The 23,478-nt window shown below is 33.0% G+C and overlaps 1 protein-coding gene across 8 annotated transcripts in view; it reads right to left on the reverse strand.

Annotated features, from left to right (window-relative positions):
- The window catches only part of DPYD (dihydropyrimidine dehydrogenase), an 870,115-nt gene that overhangs the window by 595,956 nt on the left and 250,681 nt on the right, over positions 1–23,478 (reverse strand). For 5 of the 8 annotated variants that reach the window (XR_012130243.1, XM_037024395.2, XM_037024389.2 and 2 more), the window contains 2 exons: positions 19,678–19,759; positions 11,183–11,270 (listed from right to left, as the gene is read on the reverse strand). Coding sequence is in view for 7 of the 8 variants with exons in the window: in XM_037024395.2 (XP_036880290.2) it covers positions 11,183–11,270; positions 19,678–19,759 (170 nt within the window). In the remaining variant the exon portion in view is untranslated. Of the gene's footprint in view, positions 1–2,159; positions 2,895–6,310; positions 6,456–11,182; positions 11,271–19,677; positions 19,760–23,478 lie in introns of those variants that run through there. The other 3 variants (XM_037024423.2, XM_037024418.2, XM_073234326.1) reach the window with 3 other exon arrangements.

A 23,478-nucleotide genomic window follows, 5' to 3' on the forward strand; every position in this document is an offset into this window, starting at 1 on the left:
TACACTTGCACAAAAATTTAAGGCTGTATTCTAAAATAATGTCCTGCACCCTAGGAATAAGAGGAACTATGATCTGAATGGCTCTTTGTTACTTCCTGGCTAAATCAATTGGTGCTAATTATTAGACTTTCAAATGAAGACTTGAGAGAGACAACAATAAATAGGAAGAAAAAATTTAAAAGATTACATTGATCAAGCCTAGAAGCAAAGATTATATAGATCCAATCTAAAAGCAAAGAAGATTTTTATTGTGTGGGTGTATGTCCTTTTTTCTTAACTTATTAAAATTGATTATGAAACATAAAACTATGTATTAATCACAATTTCTATTATTACATGTCTAGAATTGTCAGTCACTTCATAGAAAACTAATTCCAGTTTCATTTTACTCCTTTTGTGATTTTCATTTGTGGATGTGTTTCTGTTGTTTTGTTGAAGGTAAAATCAAGTACGTACTTATTTACTGAAGATTACTTTAAAAGGATAAAACATTACACATGAGAAATAAATAAATAAATAGCTGATTTACCTATGTTAGTAATGTTTTTAAAAATTAACAGAGGCATGGCATCAGGAAGTTTTAAAAATATTTTTGGTTACGCCTTTCAGATAAGTTCTTTGTTAACATAGTAACTAAGATGTGAGAAAACCAGGTGCCTTAGTGAACACTACAATGTGGGGACTCACTTAAATCTGGCTATTAAAGCACTAGTACAGAATACCCAGTGATCTCATTTGCTTCAAACACAGGTGTTAACACTGGTGTTCTTAGAAGTATTCTACAAATAGGTCTGTATTCTCAAAACAAGTTAGGTCACATTAGACAAAAACATTAACTTGATTTATATTGCACATCAACTTTTCCTCTAAGGCTCCTCTTTCCTCAAAACTGTAAGAAAATATAAGTAGCTAATGTTTTAAAGTAATTCCTTGGTCCACAAGTCAGCTGACCACATCTGGCCCTCCACTTAAAATGCAGTTTGACAGCTGTACTGCCGTTCTCAGTTGTTTACCTCTACTCTATTTTATAGCTACTTTTGCACTACAAAGGCAGAGTTGAGTGCCTGCAACAAACACCATATGGTCCATGAGACCTAAATTATTTGCTATTTATTTATAGAAAAGTTTTGATGACTCCTCATTTAACTTTTTCCTAGTTAGAAGCTTAAAGAGAAGATATTTAAGTTCTATCTTTTAATATTCCTTTCTACAATTTGCCCCATCCAAGCTGATCTTGCTGAATTTGGCTCTCTCACCTCATCCTTTTGTCATATACCCCAACTGAGGCCCTCGTAATATCACAAAAGATCAATGCAATTGCATTTTTGAGAAAGATTCTAATTTGCTAACACATCCTGCTGATTAATTCTTCATTTAACCTATATATGTTTAACACTTATTATGTCTATATTACTACAGTAAACAATAGTCAGGATGCAATAAAAGCATTAAAAGTCACTATATGCCACACCTCACACCTAAAAGGATGGCTACTACTATTAAAAAAAAAAGAAAGTAAGTAACAAGTGCTGCCAAATGTGGAAAAATTAGAACCCTGTGCACTATTGGTAGGAATATAAAATGGAGCAGCCACTATGGAAAATAGTACAGTGGTTCCTCAAAAAATTAAAAACAGAATTACTGTATGATACAGCAATTCCATTTCTGGGCATATACCAAAAACAGAATTAAAAGCAGGGACTTTTATAAGGGAGTGTAAAAGAGATAGTTATACACCATGTTCATAGCAGCATTATTCACAAAAGCCAAAAGGTGGGAAGCAATCCAAGTGTCCATGGGTGGATGACAGGATAAACAAAATGTGGTACACACATACAACAGGATATTATTCAGCCTTAAAAGTAAAGGAAATTCTGATGTGTATTTTACCACAATTGTTAAAAATGAATTTTTAAAAGGATATTTATAAACTTAAAAAAAATTTGTGAGTGATATCAATTTAGAGTATTAGTTAAGAGAAGGGATTTGGTTTCAAACAGATCTCCTTTCAAATCCAGGTCCTCATACTGAGAAAATTACTTAACATCTCTTAGACACAATTTACATATGTGTGAAATGAAGGCATCAATAATACCAATCTAAAATTACTTAGTAAGAATTAAAATAATTTTGCAAAGAATTTAGCCAATACTCCAAGAAATTAGCTAGTAGATTTATTATATTCAAATGTACAAAATTCTTATTTGTTAATTGCATTAAGTTAATTTTATCATTTTTCTAAAAATGTATAACCTTTTAAATTTATTTTGCAATCTATAATCCCTAGCACACTGCTAACACATGGTAGGATTTTAATAATCAGCTTTAAAATGTTACCAGGCCAATGGTAAGATTTAAGGAATAAGAACAAAAGATAAGTACCTGACTAGGGTAAGGTCTTTAAAAAAGACAAAAGGATATTTTCTCCCAGTAAAAATGAAACTTAACCATAGAGATATGAAATAGTACTCAATTTTAAAACATGTTTTTGTAGCAATGATAAATTTGTCAGTGAAATATAGATATTAAGCCTCAACAAACAAAATAAGCATGTCATTAAAACAGAGTAGAAACATAAAATAAGAACTTAAAGTTCCAAAGAAACAATTTTCCAACTAAATCTGACTTTCTACAGCTACACTGGTTGTATTCACATAAACTGTAACTCATTAATCCAAATATCAATATTTTCATCTCCAAATTAAACTTATGAATTAAGAGCTGGACACATTTATTCAACACAAGCCAAGGGAACATCTGTTAACTTTCTGCTGTGTAAGTCTGTGTAGGTGGCGGGGGTGTGAACCAATCCTGTGATGTGTTCTGTTCATTCCAGCTCCACACCAGGTGGCACTGCGTGGTTAATCAGAAGAAGATAACACCCATCAAATCTTCTTACATATTTGGAGATAAGAAAGTAAATAAATCAAAATTTTGTTTCACAAACTTTTTTCTTAAATGTCCACCATAAATACGCCCAATAATGTACTTTTAAGGATTTTGTTATTGAGGTAATAGTATAAATTAATCATGATTATAGTATTGTGCTTCCCAAATGTTAATTCCTTATATAATTAAATAATATTACCAAGTAACTTTGGTGTAAGGAATTGAGAAAGAATAATCTAACTAGGTTCTCCCCTACTGATTTGTTTTTATTCATTTAAGTACAGTTTTGTCAGACAATAGAACCCTGGGAAATTTAGAATTTGATTTTGCAGGATGACCCTTAAACAAGTCTATAGGGTGATTACTATACTTTTTTAAAAAACCTATCATGATGTCCATAGTGTCTGTTTAAAATTATGCCCTTCCAATTTCAAATTATGATTTTTCACCCATAAAAAAATATAACCAGCAGTCATGAGCAACAGCTGAAAGAAAACATTTTGGTTAGTCCAGTATTTTCTGACTCTCTTTTCAACTTTTTAAGAGTTAATTAAACCACTGGAAACTACTATAAAAAAATAGTTTTTGAGCAATAAGAAGGATGAGACTGAGTTTTTTCTCCTTTAAGCAATTAGTGTAAATGAAATATATTTTCATGCCATAAAACATGTAGAGAAATATAATAACAATTCCTCATATCTCCATCAAAAGAAATCCAGAGAAGGTAAAAGTATTCAATACTTAAAATATAATTCACAGTCTTTTATAGAAATGTTTCATAAAAGGAGCATGGATTATGGAATATTTTAAAGTAACCCTCTAGCTGAATAAACTTTTTGACTGTACTATGGAAGAAATAGATGTATTTAACTAAATAAATAAATAATAATTCAATATTTATTGAGAGCCTAGAATATTCTAGAACTCTACCAGCAAAAAAAAAGCTTTTTAAAAAGTATTGTCTTATGTCATCATCCTCATCATACAATGCTTATTAAACACCTTCAATAACATTACTTTTACCAAAATGCTCAAAGAAAATGCCTAAAATTCAACATAGCAGTGTGATGCTTTATGTAATGTTAAGGCATAAATGTTGGGATGACATTAACTACAATATTCGAATTTGAAATTCATTGCCTTTGAGTGGGTAACCAAAACCATGGATATGCCTGCATTTTGTCAAAAAAAAAAGATACAAGAAGATGCTTGGAAGAAAGATCCATATATTTAAAAATGACATGATCCAGTACAGTTGCAAACTTCTCAAAAGTTTACTACATTGTTTTTCATTTCTTTGTTTCTCTTTTTTAATTTTTCCAATAATTTAACCTCAAAACATTTTACTGATATTACACCCTGTGTCACAAATATGCCGAAATTATAGAATACAAAGATTCATAAAACTACTAATAGGTTTTTAATATAAGGAAAACTATATTGTCCTATAAATGACATATAAAACCTTTTCTATGTATGAACACAGAATACATATTTATCTCAGCAGGATGAGTATGAATATCCTATGTAGGAAGTGGCATTTGTGATGAATATTGCAAGTATTGAGTTTACCATATGGAGACAGACTGAAAAATTTCTTAGTAAAGGGAAGAGTGTGAGCCAAGGCATTAAGGTGGGAGGGTGCTGGTTATTTCTGAGGAATGGCCAGATAGCCGGTGGTGGAAAAGGTCTGTACAGTGGTAGGGCTGAAGGGGAAGATCTGGACAGTTATTGTAGCTTTTTGAAAGTCATACTAAGAAATGTGATTTATTCTGAATGCAATGACGGCCACTAAAAATTGCTGAGACATTCACAACTTACTTTTAAGCAATGTTATCTAATATGGAGAGTTCTTCTTACCAGAGCATCATATTATGAAGAGAAGCACAGTGATTGTGGCCAACAATGAAAACCACCATAGGGACCAGGATTACTCTTACAGTTAAGTAACTCTTAAGGTTACTCTTACATTACTCTTACACAATTAGCATTACCTCCTAAGATAATCAAACTATTTAGAAATCAGTGCCAGTTTGGTGAACTGTGAATCAGAATAAAAAGATTTAGAGCTCTTTAAAATGGACTTCCCAGTATATCTTCATGATATAAGCTCAAAGAACCCTGGTCTCATTGATTCAGGTGCCTTTAAAGAGAAACTGTCAATATTTTCTCAGATTCTTTTTTTCCCTCCTTTCTATGCTTGTAAAGGTGAACAGTTCCCATTACCTGCTTCTGCAGATAAGATGTACCTTCTATAGATATGTTAATATGATCAAAGAATAATTGTCCTGTATCTATTCTATCTTTTTCTGTGGGCTTTGCTTCAACTCATTAAGTGGTGATTTAATGAACTCTCAGCTGGAATTCTACCTTTCCCTCATTTCTGAATTCTTGGGAACCATCTTACAATTACACCAGAGTACTTACAAGTGATACTAGATTACACAATATTACAAATTTAAAAAAAAGTGGATTGGCAAAATACTTATGTCTTTTTTTTTCTTTTGCTTAAATTAAGTTAGGTTTATTGTTTTAAAATAATCTATTTAGGAATGTGCAGAATCCCTAAACAACCTCAGTTTTTATCTGTGGTCAGAAGTAAAGAGAGTGGTCTAAAAATACCATATTGTATTTTCTTCTAAATAAATAGAGTATTCTAAATTGTGTACACTTTAAAAACTCCTGATTAAGAAGTTAATTAAGAATAACTTTTACAGAGAAGAATTCTGGCTTTAAGAAGGCACAAGAGATTTGACTAAAGGCCACACTGTAGCAAATTTAATACCACAATCTCTCAATGGAGTTTCTTAATTCTAATTATCTCTTTTCCAGCTATTATAATATTTGGGAATCATCATATTTAAGAAAAATTCTTTTCTGATGATAACTAGAAAAAACAATTGGTGGCAACAATGAAAAAAGGATTAGGCTAAACATAAAGACTAATTCTTGCAGAGCGTGAGGTCCCATGTTCAAGATCCTTAAACTGGACTCCTCAGCATAGGCAGGTGTCATCAGCTGAACTGCTGGCTTTCAGTCAATGTGTCTACAAAAGCTTTTTATGTTGAAGTATGGATGTTTGCATTTGTCACATTTTTCTTACCTTCTCTATAAAATTGTTTAGGTTTCTATTTACCAGTTTTCTTTAACCTTTCTTAATCTTAATTTTCTTATTCATAAAATAGAGTTAATAATAATCTACCTCAAGGGCCATTTTAAGACTTAATGACATGATTATATTAAGAGTTGGACAAAACTAATAATAATAATAATACAGAATATTTTAACTATGAGTACTATTACTACTACCAACATGACTACCATTAATACCACTACTCCTACTTGTTTATATTATTTATAGGGTAATACCAACTTTATGATAATGTAATATCTATTTCCCCTTGGATTTGGTCATTGTTCTAACACCCCCAAAACTACCAATATGTTTTAACATCCTACCAATTTATTCTGGTGAAGAGTCAAAACAGTTGTATTAATAATCAATAACTTAAAAAAACTTACAGAGTTCCTACTATGTGCCAGGTACTTTGTTAGACTCTGAAGATCTATGAATAAGGCAGACAGAATATTCATACTGTAAGAGTTTAACTTCTAGTGGCAGAAACAAACATGTAACTAGTCAATTGTATTACAGGAAAATAAGTGCTGCAATAAAGTACAAACTCTAGCCTGTATGTCAGAAAGGGAAGAGAAACATAATGGTGTGAACATTTATCAAGGCTAAAGAATGAAGGTAGGAAGGGGATCATTACAACTAAGGAGAACTACATCAAGAACTCGACAAAAATTTGAATATGAAAATAATGACAGTTCTAGGTCCAGGCAATATCATGTCCAAATACTGAGATAAAAAAAGCTGAGATGAGGTAAAACTGAAAACAGTTCAAAACAGCTAAAATATACAATGTAATGGTGTGTTTAAGTGACTGGAGACAGACTGTATCATGAGGGCCTTGCAGGTCTTACTTGAAGGAGTTTTCTTCTCTATCTGGAAGGAAACAGGGAGCTCTGTCAGGGAGAGGGTATTTAATAAGGGAATACCATCATGAGATTTATTTTTAGGAAGATCACTATTTCTGTTCTGTGGATAATGGTGGTGGCTAACGAGACTGGTTAGAAGGCTAGAGCAGTGGTCCAGTAGCATTAAGGGAGGGAATGGTGACCACGAGAAGTCATTCAGAGGTTATCTTTAGAGTAGACGCAAGTAAAGCATGTGGTGGAAAGACAGTGATGGTTTATTTATCTCTAGACCTTCCTGCAGTTACTGCTCTCTCTGTGTCTATTTTAACAGTAATAATGGATTTTACTGCTATCCTTTTTCTGTGCCAAGTATTAAAAACAAAATTTCAGAAAAAAATACTGTCAGAAGAACACAGAGTTTACCATTTATCCTAGGTGTCTTAGTGGGTGTTCTTTCTCTTACATGCTCATTTAACCTTTTCATTGCTGTCATATTTTGTGAGAATACAAGAGGTAAAATGCCAGAAAATGAACATTAGAAAAGGGAAAGAAACTGGGCTCCTCTGCAGGTAAGACTAAGGGTTTAACTCAGTCATTTAGAACAGTGGTTCTTATATCTGGCTCTAGAACATAATCACCCAAAGAACTTCATGCCCATAATCTCTTATGATTTTCTGTCTGAAATTAAAATCAAACTAAAAACTGAATTCATATTTCTTTCTATTTTAAATTCTTAGCATGACACTTGGAACATTGCAGTCATTCAATACTTACTCAATTTACTCTCCAGCTAGCTATTGATACATGCTAGGTATGCTATGGGAAAAAGGCAAGTAGTGCTTCAGAGTCTTCACAACGTTGATTGTTAAACCACATTTAAAAAATACATTTTTCACATTATATAGGGTACATGTGCAACACACACACCAAAAAGCAAATAAATAGCTGAAAAATTTTTTCACAAAATAACAATTATCTCAACTATACACAACACACTTTGATATTTTCTATTATTTTCTGTCCATGTTTGTAAAATAAAAAAGATGAAATTATGGTTATAATCCGTTATATTGATTTCAATAGCTACCGAAGAAAACCATCCAATACTTTCAAAAAGCCTTGTATAATGGATGTTCATGTTCTAATTCCATTTTTTTGAACATTGACTGTAACATACTGTGCAGGTGCTTTTATTTCAATAAACATACCAAAATTTTAGTCTTTGTAAAGATCCCAATTATCTCAAAACAGTTTGAATAAGATACAGAGCCTTATCTCACTTATCTTTATTTCACTTGTAGGAAACTAAATCTCTCATGGGTAAAGAGACGTACCTCTTTAAGCCTCACAATGATGTATACACAATGAGATGACTTTTTTTTTAATGGACTCTATTAGCATTAGTTATGGAAAAACCTGAAAGCAACTTTTCACAAGTAATATTATACACAATATTAAAATTCAGGAAACATGAGAACACACTTCTATTAATGCAATGGATTTATTAAGCTATTCTTAACAAGTCATATTTAATAAAAAATAAAGTCACTTTTTTCTTTTAGACAAACTAAAATAGAATGGACAGGACTTATAAATGTAAAGGGTCTATAATATGGTATTTCCAACTACAGAAAGAGAAAATACTCCATTTTCATTAATTGACCTAGGTAACCAGTATGTAAGTGTGAAGTTCTAAGACTGTCTTCTTTCTATTAAGTGCTTTGCTTAATAGCATTAAATAAACCATTTAATTTTTCCTCTCAATAAGGAATCCATCTGTCGACACCAGTGGTCATGGACACCTATGGCAGAGACATATTTCTTTCACTATAGTAATAGAACTTTAATGGAGCATATGTCCACCCAGCTACAGGCTACATTTCCCAGAATCCTTTGCTGCCAGATATGTTTATGTAACTAGGTTTTGAAAATGACATAAAAACAGAAGTGATATGTGCAACTTCTGGGTCATAAATGTCAAAAGAAAGGAGCTTCCCTTCCTATTTCTCATTTTCGCTGGCAGGAATGTGAACAAAGTGGCCACCTATGGACCAAAGATGGAAGTTAAGTGTTGAGGATGATCCTTACTGCTAGATGAGAGAGAACTAAACATGTATCTGTTTAAGCCTCTATTATTTACCTTTCTTAAGGGGGCCAAAGCACTAAGCTAAATAATATAGAATTTGTATTCCAAAATTGACTTCTCTAAACTGAGTGGGAAAAGGTAGATAAAATATAAATGAAGTTTAATCATAATATAGAAGCATGGTTAATGAATAAAAGCATGGAAGGATGTGAGGCTGTCCAAGTAATAGGCAGTTATTACAGTAACAGAAAGGTCATAAATTCCCAACTCGGCATCAAGAGTGTCAAATAAACAGTTCCTGGAGGATAATGCTACTTGTCTTCTATAGACAGAAGCTTTATTTTTTTGACATGATGAAACTTTCTTGTATTTATTTCATATAAAATACTGAAATAGAACATAACTGCATTCTACACATCACTACACCAAAATGTCAAAAGATTCGCCTCCCAGCATGAAAAATGCACAACATAAATATGAAAGGACCCCACATTTTAAATGCTGTATTCGCACCTCGGTACAGAGTGAAATGGTGTATTGTGAACAGATATGTTATCAAATAACATATGTAAGGGGACTTAATGGAATGAAATTTTCAAAAACCAAAACAATATTGATTCTTACAGATGGAAGATACTGTTATGGTTGAAACCCCTCAGAGTGATAAACCATTTCATTTTTCAAGGCTTTTGTTTTAATTTGCATCTTATACAATTAATTTGGAGATATTTCAATACATTGGTTATTTATCTGACCCCTATCTCTTCAGTACAGAGATTTTTTTTACAGTGATACAAAAAAACTGCACTAGCAGAGACTACTCTTATTAACAGAAAACAGTTATTTTATACATGATTGCTATAGGAAACCACACTAATGAATTTCAGATAGGTATTTGGAAACATCACTGATGTTTCAGACCTATTGCCTGACTAAATTTTCTATTGATTATTAACCAATTATTTTGAACATGACCTTGTGAAGAGTAACAGTAACTTCTTATCCAGTATTGCTGGTAGCATATTACTGATAGCAGAATATTCCTGATACATAACTTGCCTTAATTCTTTATGTTAAATTTTCAATACAAGCATAATGTTGAAAGTAAAACCAAAGTCAGGATTAAGTGCTTTACTTAATAGCCTTCAAAAATAGAACCTAGGGAAAAATGTCAGACCTTATCTCCTTGCTGTTCTTGAACTACACAATGATCACTGTACTTAACCAAAGACAATACAGAGAAATAGTGATGATAACAGCACTCAAGTTTCTGAAAGAAAGTAGGTTCAATAATGACACTTAGAAGCTAGAAGGCAGCGAAGAATTATTTTCCTCCCCTAATTTTTCATCTAAATAATGGAGTGACAGGGATGGTCGTAGACTTGGTAACAATTATCTAGTAAGAGAATACATGGTACACTGATAAAAAAAATTTAGTAGGGTAAAGAAGTGTTATTCCTAATGATTTCATTCTAGAAATTCTATGAGAAAGGAAAGTCCCAAAACAAATGTCATCCACTGTGTGATTAAAGAGAGAAGACAGTTATCATCTCTGGGTAGATTTATTACTTTGCTATTCATATTCAAAAAGTGTCGACTGCAGAAGAGATGGGCAAACTAAAAGACATGAGAATGAACTTACTCTGTACGCTGTAACTTGTCCCTTGTATGACTACTAAAGGGAATGAACACCAAGTTCATAAGACAAAGACTAAATTAAATCAACTGTTTGTTCTCTCTGCAATAAGTGGACAGATAACAATGCTAGGAAACTCAGTCTCCACAGAATATTTAGATTTACTATTCAGCTCTAGACACAGTAAGTGCTATGGCAGCTATATATTGTCCATATGACTATCGCTGTGATTAAACATCTTTAAAATTCAGCCAAATATAGTCTTTAGAAATGTTTGGAAAAAGATAATACAGTAAGAAAATGAGCCAATTGTGTCCTCTATGAAAAAAAATCACATTTTGCTTCTTAGAGATGTTTGCTGAGGATGGTGATATGGTGAAAGAATGGGAAGATTAAATCTGTTTTGCCAAAATCTATCCACAATGAAGGTAAGACAACACAATTAGTTATAAAATAGAAGATTTATTTGGCTACTCATTTCTATATGCTTTTCTATAACTTCTATCATGGAAATGTCTGAGGCAATTATTCTGGATATTGTCAGGAAAAAATAAAATATAAGGAATAATGTTTAAAAGTAAGCAACTCACCTATTCCAATGAAAGCAGCTTTGTACCCTTCTTCTTTCAAAGTGCTAAGAGTAATTTCATTCACTGAAAGGCTTTTACCACATATTATCTATAAGGAACAAATGAATAATTACATTTTAGCATTCAATGAATTAAAACCATAATCTTTGGCATCAAAAAGAATGGAAAGTTGATATATATAAAATTCCATATACATATAAGTGGGAATATATTTGTCTTTTAGTATATTGGCTTACATATACACAGTAGTATACAAAAAGAATATTAACATGTTTTGCAAAGTTCTAAATGCATTTCTGCCTTTTAATGAAAAGAAGAAGAAAAGTCAGTGTATTTAAAATCAAGTCAATAAATTTTGATATCTTGGTAAATATTTCCAAGGCACTATGGGGGGTACTTTAAGCAGTAAAATGATAAATGATTCACAGTTTCTCCCTCTGTATAGTCAAGATTTGTGTTGAAGATGTACATCAATAAATATAAAACACATGTCATGATCAGCACATGTCATGCTAGGAAACTCAGTCTCCACAGAATATTTAGATTTACTATTCAGAATTTAGAGGATGGAGGAATTCTTTCTGGTGAAAGTCGTAAGGATGAGAATAAAGAGAGAGGGTTGGATTTCAATAGGGCCTTTTTAAGGAGTGGATAGAATTTTGATAGGGGATATTGTCCAGAAAGATGAATAATGTCAGGAGGCAGAGGGTAGTCACCTGTATTAAAAGCCACAATACTTTGTTCAGTTTCCAGACATGAGCCAATTTTCAGATGTGGAACCTACTGACTGCAGAGGTGACCAGGTCCCTATGAGGAAGGACTCTGTAATGATTCCCTCAGTCCTTCTCCAGAGGGAACTATGGCCATTTACCCAAGTGACTGTACACTGGGGAAAGGGGAATAATCACACATTTCAAGGACACTGGACCCAGATGCTTAGTTGACGTTGATAACTGGAGATGCAAGAATGGTGACCTACAGAGATGAGGTATGAAACGGAGCCCAGCCAGCATCTGGCTCACAGTGGGCCCACTGAGATCACAGACCCAGTCCGTGATTATTCCTTCAGTCTTCAGCCACCTAATCAAACTGTTATACTCGTCAGTCAGAGTAATCCCCACATTGGGTCTCTGGGCTGTATAGTAATAGCTATAATAGCTACAATAATTGGGAAGGCCAGAAAACTTCTGAAACCCCAGTCAAGGGAGTAAATCAAACACACTATCATATCCTGGGTTGGGTGGGATGGGGAAAAGTAATGGTGATCCCTGTTATATTTCTGTTTCATGTGATAGTCTGGCCCCTGCTGAGACCAGACAATTCCTGGAAAAGAACTGTAAACTACTGCAGGTTTGAAAGAAGGGCAGTCCTGGTTGCAGTTTCTGTGACAGATGTGGTATTATTGCTAAAGCAGATTAATAAGGCTACAGGTACATTGTATGTAGCATATTTTTCCATCCTCCTGAGAAAAAGGGATCAAAAATAGTTCAGATTCATGGGGGAAAGATAAGAATGTTCATTTACAGTTTTGCCTCAGGAATAGTTCAATTCTCTTCTGTAATAATACACACAATCAAAAATGATCTGGCCATCCCACGGAACATCACACTCACCCATGACATTGAGAACATCATGCAGAAGGGGCAGCATGAGCAAGAGGTGTCTCGTATCTGGACACTGTTAAACACATGCACCGTAGAGGGCAGAATATGAACTGTACAAAGCTCACGGATTAGCCACGTGTCAGGTGTGTGCCAGTATAGCCTCTCTAAAGTAGATTTTGCTGCCAAGTCTGTTCTCATTTACCACCACAAAGAAGGAAGCACAAAGACAGCTAGGTTTCTTTGGGCTATGAAGACAGTATGTTCCTAAAAACTCTAAACTGAGTCACAGAGGAAGAACAAATTTTACCCATGAAACTATAATTGCAACTAACCTGTAGAGAGTAGAACTAAGTGCAAATTCTCTTATGAATATGGCATTATAGACACTTTAAATTCTCACAAGTACCCCTATGAGGTGGTATCAGTGTCTTCACTTTACAGATGATGCTATAAAGGAACAAGAGAGCTGATCAAAGTCATCTGTGTAGTCAGTCTAATTGCAGAACCAGCATGAGTAACAACTATGCTCTATGTCTCTTGAGGCAAAGGAGAATGGAGGGCACAATTGGCAACATCTTTGAAGGCATAGAACAACATAGTATGTGGAGATATACTGAAAATGTAGTGTTTCTAGAGTACAAAGTGTAAAGCAAAGAATGGAGAGAGAAAGTAGGCTGCAAAGATGACTGGGACTGTATCATAAATGGCCACTTTTTCCCTAAAATAAAATTCTATTTTTATATTGGCAGATACAGTAACTGTCGGAAAGCTTACAAGCAGGAGAAAGCCAAGGTGGTTTTAATAACTAACGTGCAGAACTCCAGAGCATATCAAATAACACAGACTGCACTCTAACATTAACTAAACATTTAATAGTTTTTAAAAGCATTTAATAGTAAGTATCTAAAAGTGTGTATTACTTTCAGAATTGTGAGATTTTAGGATTTTAATTTATTCTAAGTTTTAAAGACTAGATCTTTCCTTTTACTAAACCATTTCTGATCATAAAGAAAGATGGAAAATTCTATTCTTTTTTTATGAAATAGATAACCTTAATACCAGGATATAATAAAGGTTAGACATGAAAGAAAACTGTAGGTCAAACTTTCTAAATAAAGTTTTACAAAAGACAATAAGAATGCAATTTCTAAGCTGAGTGGTAGCACGCCCTATCACTGAGTTAATTACTAGAAGTGATCCTCAAAATATTTTCCCTTCAGGTTTAGGTTCAGTTTATCCACTGTCTCAGCAAAAAGATTCAAGAAAGACTACCCATCCTTCCTGAGGTATGTGTGTGTGTGTCTGTGTGTGTGTCCACATCCACACAGCAGGAGTTTATAGTGGCAGTCTGGGATTTATCAGGTGGGAATGAAAACAATCCCAATCCTTCCACTGTAGCAGGGTGAACATGTCTCTGAGTTTGTAACACTTAAGGGAGATGCATGGACATTTTCTATTTCTGCAGGTTGGTTCCACCCTCACAGGCAATGGTGTACAAGTGGGAAAGGAAAAAAAGCTGAATTATCCTTTTATGTTCTGAAAACTGGAAGACAAGTAGCTTGACTCTTGGTGTTAATACATAGTTACGGGACTGGCAAGACATTACTATACTGTGGACAGACCCTGTGGGAAAGATGGAGAATAAACATCATTGGGCAGTAGCTCCACAGTAGAAATACACAGAGCAATAATAACAATACTTGGTGGAGTGACATGCACTGGGCTCCCTATCTGTGCTGGGGCATCGCTTCCAGTTTCCCTTCCCTAAAAGCCTCAAGCTCCAAAACTTTTGTCATCCAATCAATAACTCACTCTCAGTCAGGAAGAAAAAGAAGAAAGATTACCTGACAAAAAACATAAAATTTTGCTTACATTTTATCTTAGGAAATTGGGCTGAGATGTGTAAAACTTAACTAAAATTGGTCTTATATGATAACTATGGATATCAGAAGCATTCCTGTGGCTGGCATACTATGAAATCCTAACATTATTTATTAAATAGGTATGATATTAGAAAAATCACACGATGGGCATTTTGTGTTTTGTTCCTTTTATTTCACTGCACTTTTATCTATGTAATATTTTTCCATCTTGATTTTCTTAAATATGGAGTACAGCATATATTACACCTTCCTTTAACAGCTTTAGGAATATATGACTAGGTACTCAAACTTCTTAGCTAAATTCAGAATAAAATTCATTCTACTGCAAGTTCAGTATGAAAGTTATTTCTATTCCAGTATATGGCTAAATATGACAATCCAGGAGCCAAAATTGATGAAAACCTTATACATTGATAATATGTATTCATATATAATAATATTGATAATGTAGATAAAGGCTTACATTTTCTGGAGGGGGAGTGTTTCTTTAAATGAAATATGTGATACCCACTATAAAAAATGTAGATAACAATGTACATGCTGTTCACAGTTTTCTTATAGGATATTTGACTAAATAGATAAAATACTTCCAGAATCTCTAGGGTAAGAAATCAGATAGAAGAATCTTTAAAATAATATTTTTCTTTAGACACAAAAATTAGTTTGTTCATTTAGTGCATACCTTTTTTTCCTTCCTGTAGAAATATGATATGATTCATATTAATTTTCTAATAACATCCTATAATAATGGGAATGATTACTGCAAATGACCATAATGAAAAATGAAATGATGCAGAGAAGTTACCAAGAAAGAGATTTAAGTTTGGATCTTCTTACACAAAATATGAAACAGAAGAAATGTCTAGTAATTACAGATTAAGTCAAAATAGAATTCTATCAAAATATTTCAAGAAATGGAAAATATACAATTTTAAATACATTTAGCAATGAATGAAAGATCTTTGTGATTTTCATAATGATATGAAACACAAATATTTCTATCTACCTAAATTCTGAATTGCAAAACAAACACAAAGGCATATTTAATCTAAAAGATCAGTGCCATCATCTGATGCAAACATCACAGGAGACTTTGCTGAAGTCCATCTAGGATTAAAAATAATTTACAGTGGTCTACACTGAATTGTAATTGCAAATCAAGATATTTTATAAAAATATAACAGCTAGGAGACTTTCTTCTAAGAAATAATTTTATTACTAGAAATGATCCTTTGGCATGAAATCAATTGAGAGCATACCTGATAAATTAAAAATTGTATATCCTGCTGACAAGTAAAGTAAAATGATAAAAAATTGAATTCTATAACAAGAATGCATAAATAAATAAAAATATTAACCTAAACAACCACGTAAAAGGGAAAACTAAAACTACAATTACTCAAGAAAAAAAATTAATGAAAACATATATTCTGACAAGGGTTCATTCAGAGAGAAATTAATAACTTTAAATAATTTCATTGTTCAACCTTGAAAAATGAAAATTTAGTAAGTATGCAACTGGAGAGGTTAAAAAAGAGTAACAAGTAAGTGAAAGGATGGCAGGGGGAAAGAATTAATGAAGGTAAGTCAGCAATTGGTGAATAAGCAAACATAAGACTCAGAGCTGGTTCGTTTGAAGAATACATTCATTAGAGAAACCACTTCCAAGTCTTATCAAGGAAAGAAGTTAAGAAAACACAGCATTAAGTTTAGAAATGTAAAAACAAATATAATTACAGGTACATATATTTATATTGTATACTGGAATACATGCTAAATCTATGCCAATTAATTCAAAAGTTTCAATGAAATAGGAGGGCTTTTTTAGAGAAATATATATATCGGCCAGATTGATATGAGAATAAAATAGCTGGAAAGACTGATAACCATATTTTTAAGAAGCCAAAATTCTGTTTCTTATATAAAGGCTTTTGGGTGAGAAACATAAAATTTTCCAATTTGGCAAAAAACGATACATCTCAAGACTATATTCTTACTAACAATAAAATAATGAAGTATTGGGAATTATATTTTTTATAAGGCTGGCATAACTCTATTACCAAAACTAAAAAAGATAATCAGATGAATAAAGCAAAACAACAAAAACAAAGTTTTCAGCAGATTTGAAACTCTACAAGGATAGCAACAGTATTTGACTATTGCCTGCTCTCTTTCCAGTTTTAATATTCATTACATAAATAAAGGAATACAAAAAGAAATGTTAAAAAAGACAAGCAAATCTAGTCCTATATATGCAGATATCTTAAAACGTGATACAAAAATGGATATATTTCTGAATGCAAAGATTAATATAATTCAATATATTAACTGAACATAAGTTTTTAAAAAGGACAATTTAAAAATTTAACACCTCTTCTCAAATAAAATTTTAAAAAACTGAGTAATATTTTAATATTCTAAGTGTAGAAAAATAAAACCTTTACTCAATACGATTTAAATTGTTATCTCATAGATAAGAAATAATGCCATGTATTATCACTCATCTACAATATGTTAGAGATTTCAGTCAATGAAACAGTGGAAGAAAAACATAAAGTACACACAGAGTTCAGATAAAACAGGTTTTTTTATGTGTGACACAAATTTTACTGGAAAAATTCATCTCAGAATTAACAAGAATCAATCTATCAAACTATTAGGTATTAAGTAAATTGAAATTATTCAACAAGAAATTTACCTAAGAAACATAGTTGAGAGTGACAATGAATTAAAGCTGGTTTTGGATGTGATGAGTTCTTACTTGATGACAGATTTCTCATTAAGCTACTAAAAATACAGGATGAGTTTGAAAGGATGGTTCTAGAGTTGTGATTAGCACACTACTTGTCAAAAGTACATTTCGGTAATTATTTGTTGAATAAATGAAACAAATCGATTGAAAAGAGAAAAAAGAAAATTTGGATAACTAAGATAATGCTAGAGCATGAAAGCCAAAAAAATATATGCACACACCCACATACACATAAATACATACATACGTACAAGAATGTGCCATATATGGCACAGGAGTCAAATAGTATGAATCCAGAGCAAAATTCATTTCATTGCCAGGAAATTATTGTTAACTTTAAAATATATATAATGTTAGTTGAGAGGTACAAACAGAAGGCAAGTTAAAATCTGGTGATGAGGAAAAGGACGTAACAAGTGTGGATCACTTTAGAAGTATATCCTCTTATAGCTAAAGTTGGTAAGTCACAAAAGCTGCAAGTATTTCATCAATGGATGCAAGTTTTCAAAGGTGAGCGGGAATCACATTGCTGCCTCTCCTCAGAATTGTACATAATTTGTTGTTTACAAAACAAGTTTGAATACCTTACCTCCTTTACATCTTAAAACAACTTGGGAGATGTACAGATAGTATTAACCTATTTAGTCTAGGTTCTCATTTTTATCTTGATAAATAACAAATTCATAATGTTTAAAATGCAAATGTACAAAATGGTGATAAATCCTTCCAACACCTTCCCAAAGGCAATCTATGCTATCAGACTTTTCTCTTTCCAAAAATATTCTCTGTGTATATAAGCAGGTAAGTTTATATTTTACACAACTGGTAGCAGCATACTTGACCCTTGAACCACTATTAATCAAAGCTAGGGATATTAATTGACTTTATCAAGTTTTTCTGACTATAAAATTAGGAAACAGCATGACTACAGCTAAAAATGTATATTTTCTGGCACTCAGTATACTGACTAATACTACATCTTGTGACGAGTTTCCTAATAAGAGTACTGGGTATGCCCTAATTTATGCAAATGTCTGGTACTGCAAACTGACTGCAGCTTTTCAGTTACTTGTAAGATACATTTAGAAATGCCTTAATTTCTGATTCATGTTCAGTTGGTAGTAACACCTAATATACTACCTTGAAGTCTAAATAAATAATCATTTCCTTATTTAATGAGATTTAGGTAAGAACTTGTATTCAAATGAAAGACATTTAAGCAACTTTTCAGAATAGATTTTTTTAAAAAACAAACAACTGCCATTGAATGACCTATTTTGAACAGTATTCTTAAACTGAGTTTTCATAAAGTTGTGTACTCTGTACTGTGTATGTGCTGTAATATTTTTTTTAGTGGTTATGTGTAAATGTTTCATCACACAACCATTGCTAAATAAACTATAATTAGAAGTGTAAAAGCACAAAATATTGCTTTGGGTGTTTCCCAGTTAATTATTTTTTATTTCTTAATGCAAAAGCCATGAGTGTTTTGTTAATCAGTTTTTAAAATATCTTTTGCATGCACTTACAGAACATATTATGTAAATCACACTACTTTATTAATCTATTGTGTTATATCTATTATGGAAAAATTAACATTACTGAAACAAAAATAGCAGTATGTTCAAATATAAAAAGCCAGAATATAATACTCTTAATTAACAGAAAAGAATAATAACTAAAGCTAGATTCTGAAAGTACAAATGTGTCAACTTTTTTACCATCTTTAAAAAAACAATACAATATTTATTTTGCAAAACAATGAAAATTACAAAGCTGTTGCCTTCTACCCTACTGATTTACTGTTTATGTTGAGAAAGGATTATCTCATTAACACTACTGACATGATACATATAATAAAAGAATCCTCTGTACAAAAATATGTTCCAAATCGTGAAATATAAATGTTTCAGAGTGCACACCACTTGCATGAAAAAAAAAAAAACGTGATTAAAGAATCCAAATCCTTCTATTAGCTGCATTGAACCCCCTAAAGCAATTTAGGAATTTGTTTCTTACAGACAATTAATCACATGCAGGCGTGCCAGATGAGAACTATTGATTGCCCTTTTCCAGGCTAGTGGCATTCAGACAGTAGACAGACAAATGCCCTAAGCAAGGAGAAGCATCTTTCTGCTTCTGGTGTAGCTTTTAATTGTTCTTTCTGAAAATATGTGACATTTTGCTGTTAATCTTTCATGCAGAGCTTACTTCTTTCTCTTTGAGCAATGCATATGTGTTATATTTTTCATTTACCTTTACACCAAGGTCCTTCATAAGCTCAACCTCAAAATTCACTGCATCATATGGCAGCCGAAACTGAGGGATTTCAGAAATGCTGAAAAAAAATAAAAGAAACATGTGTGGAAAAGTCACCAATCTTTAAAGATGAAACATGTCCATATTGATCAGTATTAAAGAATAAGAACCTCTTCGAAGAGTATTTTTGTATTAGATTAGGTAAGTATGAAGTCATCCAAATTTTTATATGCATGAAAAAATATATGTGCTACAGTAGAAACTGATATAAAAATAATGAATAAATAATGGAAAACAAATAATAAACGGGCACTTGGTTAAAAGCAATTCTAATACTTTTAAGTGTATTTAAAGTATTTAGATGCTATATCTACTAACAATTCCATGAATCCCTAGGAGAATAAAATTAGTTGAAAGTAGAGTTTAATTTATATATACATATATGCAAATATATACATATATATTCTATAAATATACATCTAGCTTGTTCAAATTCAAGTCCATAACTTTGTATTAACATGCTATTTAGGATATTACAGAATTAGTTCCTTGTGATCTGTATTACCTTTTTTGTAATAAACCAATCTTCTTCCATGAAAGCAGTGTACCAAAAGGATATAGTCATTAAATAGTAATTCTATCTGATATCAGTACTCATTATCTGCACTTAAAAAAAAAATGAGTCCTAAAATATCACTTCAATGGTATAATAGAGTGTCAAAGGTAAACACAAATAACTTTTCAATGTTTTCTACTATTAGAAAGGGTATATATGTTCATGAAGGTATAGCAATTCATTTGTTCATTAATCTATTCATTCAACAAGCATTTATAAAGTGCCAGGCACAGTGCAAGCTGCAGTGATTTGATGGTGAAATTTACCAAATCCCCAATTTGAATAAGCTCTCACTCTGGTGGGAAAAGCACACAAACAGATAATTACAGTAGAATGTAGTATATGCAATGAAAGATGTATCCAGACACTACAGAGATTAATTTGTAAAATAAATATTTGTGGAAGATGAACCTACTAGATCAGTCAATGCAAAGTCTTCTGAAGTACATATGCAGCCTTTTCATTTGTCGGCAATTTAAGAACTTGATTATTCAATTAATTTCTATACATCAAACAATCACCAAAAGACCACGCTCAGTGCTAAAAATGCAAAGTATTAAACAGGATAAAATCAAGGCCCTTTACTAAACAAGATTTGCCTCTAGTTAGGATATAATACTTTATATTAAAGAATGAATTTGGGCCCAGGACAGAGATGGGACTCCCTTAAGCTGACCTGTAGACTCCAGCCCCACTACTCACAAGTCATTCTAATGTTCTGGGTACCACCGAGGGCCCGGCTTAAGTATTGCATTAGAATATTTCAGCTCCCAAAATGCCACTTGCACATAAGGATTATTTTGAGCTGAAGGCAACTGAGAAGAAGAAGAAAGAAGAAAAGCTCTCTGGACCCCTATGATTTGCCTAAAAGTCATAAATTTACAAAAGTGCATCTCGTTTTCCCTCCCAGGAAGGCCAGACCTCTTCATCCCCCGGAGAGAGTTCTAGACCCTTATCAGCCCAGAGACAGGCTTTAAGAGAAATGTACATTAGAAACCTATTAAATAATATTTATCTTCCATGAGTTTCCCCCATACAACTACCTTCTCACAGTTTGTCCCCCCTAAAAGTTTAAACTTCATTTCCCTTTGCCTTGTTATTTTTCCACAAATGTATTATTGTTCTTTGTTAAGATGTTATATAGACCTCAGGTCTGACCACCTCTTTGCCACATCACAGTTCTCTCATCTGTATGCACAATGCAGATGTTAATAAACGCTGTTTTTCTTGTTAATCTGTCCTTTTTAAGTTTATTTCACAGGCCCACCCACTAAACCTAAGAGAGTAGAGGATGTTTTTTACCTCCCTATACCTTCAAAGACTAAGCATAACAATTCTCAAGTATTATGGATTGAGGGTGGATACAAACAGACATCTAGTCTTGAAAGGTATGAGGTTCTATGAGAGATTAGAAATGGACTAAAACAGGGGTCTGATGAAGTTCCTTAAAAAATTGGACAGGAAAGCAAAAACAATGGGCTGTGAATAAAGAATTCCAGCCAAATAAACCAACCACAGCAAGGTAAGGTTCTAAACATATCCAGATACATTGTGAGGATGAGCATCAACTCTGACTAAGCCCTAAACTAGAATTGTTATGCACTCTCAGTAGCAGTTTGTAGTATAAAAGAAAAGAAAAAAGATGCTTATACAGCCAATGGTTCTGACTTAAGAAACAGCTTTGAAAGAGCAGCCTACAGAAGTAAGAACAACTTTGCTCTTGACTAGAGAGGAAGGAGAACATTCTCAACCTAGCAGAAAGAAAACTAAGGAGAGAATGAAAGCCGAAGTAGGCATTGAGCAAATGGAATGCCAGGCTGCTGGGGTCTCAGCAGCTCTGCTTAGATCCTCATACTACCTGAAAGTATCCTAGCCAATACTTAACATAGTGCTGAGCACATGAATTAAATGAATAAACGTGTTAGAATCATATCTCCAAGCATCTCCTAAAGTAAGTTAAATATATAGTGATTTACTAAAAAGAGCTGGTTAGATTTGGTCATAACCAAGTAGGCAGGGGATAGGGAGGTGATTATTGACTGTTATGAATGGGACATTTATGTCCACCAGTGGATGAGGTCAGCAGAGAGACGGGAGTTATGCACGCATAGCCAGTACAATGTGACAAACATAAAATACCAATGTGAACAAGAGTGTTTCAAAGGAGATAATCAGGTGAATGAAATGTGACAGATGATCAGCTTTTGGATAAATGAACAGGGAAGGCATCTGAGGATGAGGAAAATGACAATGAAGAGGAACAGAAGTGGGAGGGAGAAAAAAAACTGTACATGCTTTGTTCGGGGATGGGAAATGGAGGTGAGCGGTGTCAGGAGGCTTTAGCAGGAACACCTGCCCTGGAGTCAGACACCCTGAGAATCAGGTGAATTCTTCTATGTTTCTCAGTTTTAAATGCCATCACTAGGAGATGACTCCCACATTTTTATCCTAAATTTCACACCTTTAGGTTCATTAGCATATCTAACAAGTGTCACAAATTTATATGCCCTAAGTAAACTTAGGTTCCTCCACTCCAACGCTGGTCCTCAGACAACTGCATTCCACGAGTTGTTCAAGCCCTAAACTCCATCACCACACTCTCCTCCCTTACCAGCATCATACCAAGTGCAGGCAACCAAGGGGCATATTGCTTTTAGACTATGTAAAGCAACTATAAAACTGATCAAAATAGCCTGCTTTGTCTTATCACCATGAGTTGGTAACTCTAAACAATATCACTGATGTTCTATATGCTGTCTCCCTCCAAAAAAACATCTTTAGTGGATCTAAATTCTAAATAATTGCTATGCCTGCTATAGGGTTTTTGTAATATGTGTATATGCTTTAAACGGTCCCATTTTTATTAGTCATTCTTTAATAAACATTAAGTTTATAGGGAAGTTAATGTGGAAAACTCTAGTTAAACAGTGGCCACACGCACATTCTGCTTCAGCTACAAGCATTCCTCATTCCAACTGCTGGTAGGCAGCATGAGCCTTCACCCCTGAATATTATATATGCCAGTGTTTAAACAGTTGGTTTGGAATTGATAAAATGATAACACATGAAGCAACATGAATTACTTCAATTCTGCAATTTTACACAACTACAAGGCATTTTTATTTGTGTTTAAGGCAGTGTGAACTATATTTTTAATACTGAAATTATTTTTTTGTAGTCAA

This window comes from Manis javanica, chromosome 4 (assembly GCF_040802235.1).
Source record: "Manis javanica isolate MJ-LG chromosome 4, MJ_LKY, whole genome shotgun sequence".
Classification (NCBI taxonomy): Eukaryota; Metazoa; Chordata; class Mammalia; order Pholidota; family Manidae; genus Manis; species Manis javanica.